The sequence below is a fragment of the Telopea speciosissima genome, chromosome 2 (assembly GCF_018873765.1).
Source record: "Telopea speciosissima isolate NSW1024214 ecotype Mountain lineage chromosome 2, Tspe_v1, whole genome shotgun sequence".
Taxonomy (NCBI): Eukaryota; Viridiplantae; Streptophyta; class Magnoliopsida; order Proteales; family Proteaceae; genus Telopea; species Telopea speciosissima.
In genome coordinates, this window is record NC_057917.1 from 57,201,801 (window position 1) to 57,205,757 (window position 3,957).

General features: G+C 40.6%; 1 protein-coding gene across 1 annotated transcript; it reads right to left on the reverse strand.

Moving 5' to 3' along the window:
• Positions 1–1,857: 1,857 nt before the first annotated feature.
• Positions 1,858–3,615, reverse strand: LOC122652104 (pentatricopeptide repeat-containing protein At1g77360, mitochondrial-like). The gene has a single exon (XM_043845777.1). The coding sequence runs from the start codon at positions 3,519–3,521 to the stop codon at positions 2,010–2,012; it is 1,512 nt and encodes a 503-aa protein (XP_043701712.1). The 5' UTR covers positions 3,522–3,615; the 3' UTR covers positions 1,858–2,009.
• Positions 3,616–3,957: the final 342 nt, after the last annotated feature.

The following is a 3,957-nucleotide window of genomic DNA, read 5'->3' on the forward strand; positions in this document are numbered from 1 at the left end:
ATATACAGTATCAAACTTGGATAAAAACCACAAGTAATATTTTTAGTGTTCTCTATGTGAAACTAATGCATAGATTGAGTTTAAAATGTCAAAAATAGACAACACAATAAGAATCAAGGTAAAAACATAACTTCTGGGCCTCGAAACCAAGGTTCGAGTTAGCCTGGAGAAAGTCCCAAGTTTCGATCGAGATATGGTAAAAAACTGAGACAAACTTGTTTTTTGGCTGTTCGAAACCTAGTCGAAACCCGAGTTTTAGAACCTTGGTGGTAACCATAGTTCAAAATCTCACCGAGATCTCGACGAGATCTTGGAAAACCCGGAAAACTCGAGCTTCTCGAGATGAGTTATTATACGAAACAAAAAAAATGTAAAAACTCGAAAAACTTGATCGAGATTTCGAATATTTCGAGAATCTTCAAGAAATCTCGGTGAAATCTCGAATATTTCGAGAATCTCGACCTCGTCAGTACTCATAGAGTCATAGTATTGTATTGTTGGGACTTGGGAGTTAAGACATGGAAGACTAGGGTAGTAAGGTGTCAATGACTTATGTATTATTCATTGTACGTAGGTTGGGTGTCTATGTAATATGCATTGTGAACACTTCATTGTATCTTGTGGTTTGTAGTAAAAACTTTTAAGCCTTTAACTATTTCTTAAATTAAATAATTATTCAATATTATGTACATAATTAACTTGTTTTACTTGCCAATTATGTCTCATATCATTCAAACAATGTGTAGAATAGGCAATATTACATTAAGGGTTCAACCTTTACTGCCAACCAAGGGTGCAAATTCAAAACACCAAATTGGGTGTGTTTTTTTTTCCAATTTGAACATTTAAGTATGTTTATTAAGCCTAAAACAAGCTCACCTTAAAGTTTCGGAACCAACTATGGCCATATGCCCACCAAAACATAATTCTGAAACACAAAAAAAAATAAATAAATAAATACACTGTCCCGCCGAGATCTTGGAAAACTCGACCTGGTTGAGACCGAGTTTTAGAACCTTGGTGGTAACAACAGCAGCAAGGGAGGCGGGAGGAGGAAGAGAAGGAGGAGGTCGAGCAGTCGGGCTTCAATAAAAATCAGGATTAGACACTTCGGGTTGTTCCGAAATAGACAGAAAATCAAAAAGATGTTCCGCCTATCCTGATTTTGGAGGGCCTTTGGGCCGATCTGTTCTCTGGGAACATGAAATCAGCCAGATTTGCCAAACAGAATTCCACTACCGCTTTATTCCCGTGGAATAGGAATTAACGGAATCAAGAATTAAGAGTGCTATCAAACAGGGCCTTAAAAGCTCGACCTGTTAAGTAAGGCAATTATAACGTACATCAACACAACAATATATATCAACATTCCCGCACGTACAACGTCTACACATGGTCTTACACATGACGACACTTATACGGGAACACCATCACATGGCATCACGGAGAGAAAATGTCATGCAGCTTGTATACACACAGTCTTGCACCCCATTGCACTTCCCAGGGATCGAACATTTGACGTCCTTGCTCTGATATCATTTCACAACCGCTTATCCTAAAAGCTCGAGCTAGTAAAGGCAACAACAATGCATATCAACAATCAACTCCAAAAAGTGTCAGTTGGTGGTAATTGGACCAAGTTTAGGCTTGCTCAAAACAACCTCTCAAGTCAACACATATACAAGAACACAAGATGATAAGCAAGGATTCAAACTTTCACTTCAAAATTGAAGAATGGTTTTGAAGATAGGATCATGCTTAGACTATAAAACTGATTCTATTTGTTTCATACTTCAAGCACATGAAGCTCTCTAATGTATATTTGTAACCTCAAGGTAAAAACAAGGTAGACTATCAATAACAAGGCATCTCTGATGACCATTCAATAATATAGATACAACACATTTTCCAGAGTAAATGCTAAATTGCATGGAAGGGAACAGTCAAAGGGTAATAGCAAAAGAAGAGCTTCTCTTTAAATTACAAAATTGCAGATGATTCGCACCTATTTAATGTGACTTCCACTTCCTTAGAAGTTCTTCATACTGATATGACTTCCCTGATTTGGAAAGACTTTGTTTCAGCTTTGACAATGTAGAAGAGGTCAACTTGATCCTTCTTTCGATCATATCCTCTGCATATTTGCATGCTTCTGGAAGCCTATCAAGGTCACGGAGACCCCCAATCAAGAAGTTTCCAGTCTCCTCCAAACCAGACATTCCATTCTCAATCATGCACTTCCAAACCTTGATTGCCATTTGAGGATCACCTATATCCAAGAAAATCTTAATGGCCGAGGTGCAATTGCTCTCACTGGGAATACACTCATTTTTAACCATCTCATTGAATATAGCTGAAGCCTCCCTTAGCTTCCTACTCTTTATTAAGAATTGAAACAAGAGATTATAGGTATTTGAATCAGGGAACACTCCATTGAAGACCATTTCGTCCAAGAATCGCTGAGCAATGTCATAGTTGTTGCTATGGCAATACAGGGTAATCATACTATGGTACATCTGGGTATCAGGTCTGAAGCCACTCCTCCCCACCATTGCATCCCAGAGGGAAGAAGCACTACGAATATTGCTGGTCTTGACAAACTCCTCCATTGCTGCCTTGAAGAATCTCACCCCAGGGAAACACCTTTTCTCTATCATGGCGTCAAAGAACTTCATAGCTTCATGCATACCGTCATGATTCTTGAGCAATGTATTCAAGAACGAGTCATAGGCCGGGACATTCCGGGGGTCCCAACCAATATCAACCACCATCTCCCCAAAAGTCAGCCGAGCACAAGCAACATTGCCTTCATTCTCACAACCTTCAAGTAAAATTGCATAAGTATCCGCATCTGGTCGGATCTTACCCTTGGCAATGTCCAAAAACTGCTTCGCCCTAGCTGTCTTCCCATCTCTGCAAATCGCGCTGAGCAGCGAATTCAATGCGATAACGTCCCGGGGAATTCCATACTGGTCCATAACCTCGAACGTCATGATGGCCTCATCAACACGGTCGGCAACCACATAACTGCTGAAAACGGAGGCGAACGTCGCCAGGGACAGCAAAGCTTCCGCCTTCATTGACTTTATGGCATCCCACATTGCCTCGAATAAACAACTCTTCCCTAATAAGTCGACGACCAAGTTCCACGAGTAGGGGCTATGCTTGTCGTTCAGCTGTAAACCGGTCCAGCGGAAGAACTTCACTGCCTGGGCAGGAAAACTATACGAATGCTTCAGAACCTCTTCGACATCTTCGGTGGTAACTTTAATTCCAGTATCTCCGAGGATCTTCTCGACGGCAAGGGAAGGTGAACTGGCAATGATTTCACAGAGTATTTTCACTTTGGGGGACAAATTGGGGTTATCGAGATACGATGTGAAAGTCGGACGCTTACTCTGTTGCTGCTGCTCATGAGCTTCACTCCGAGTGTCTCGAGTCGACAAGGATTGGTGCTTCTTGTTATACTCTGGTTTCGCAGAAGAATCATCACGGCCCCCTCGCTTTTTACTCCGATCCATGAGAGCAAACAAAGAAGAAAAAAACCCCTAGAAGCTATGAAGAAATTTGCAGGATTTCAACCAATTCATTAAAACTTTTAACTCAGGTATCCTAAAGCCGAAACCCTAGAATTGCAGAGGAGAGAGTGAGTTGGCTGGTAACAGCGGAGAAGAGAGCACTTAAATCGCCTTTTAATCGGGTTAACCCGAATATAAGGACCCATTTCCTCCAAATTCGCGCGGGTCGTTTCTAATAATTAACAAATTTGACGCTTTTACCCCTAGTCATCATATATAAAGGCTAATTTTCATTTTTCACATCCTACTCTGATCTTCAGCTAAGAAGTCAGAACGCTCCAAGAGAAGGTAATCTCTTCTTTCATTTTCTCTTTCATTTTCGGATCCTTTTGCCACTTTATGTATTTCTGTATTGTGTTGTTAATTCTTTTGTTCTTGT

What these genes read in the sequence shown, in the direction of transcription:
- LOC122652104 (XM_043845777.1), bottom strand. Translation starts at nt 3,521, where the DNA reads ATGGATCGGAGTAAAAAGCGAGGGGGCCGTGATGATTCTTCTGCGAAA.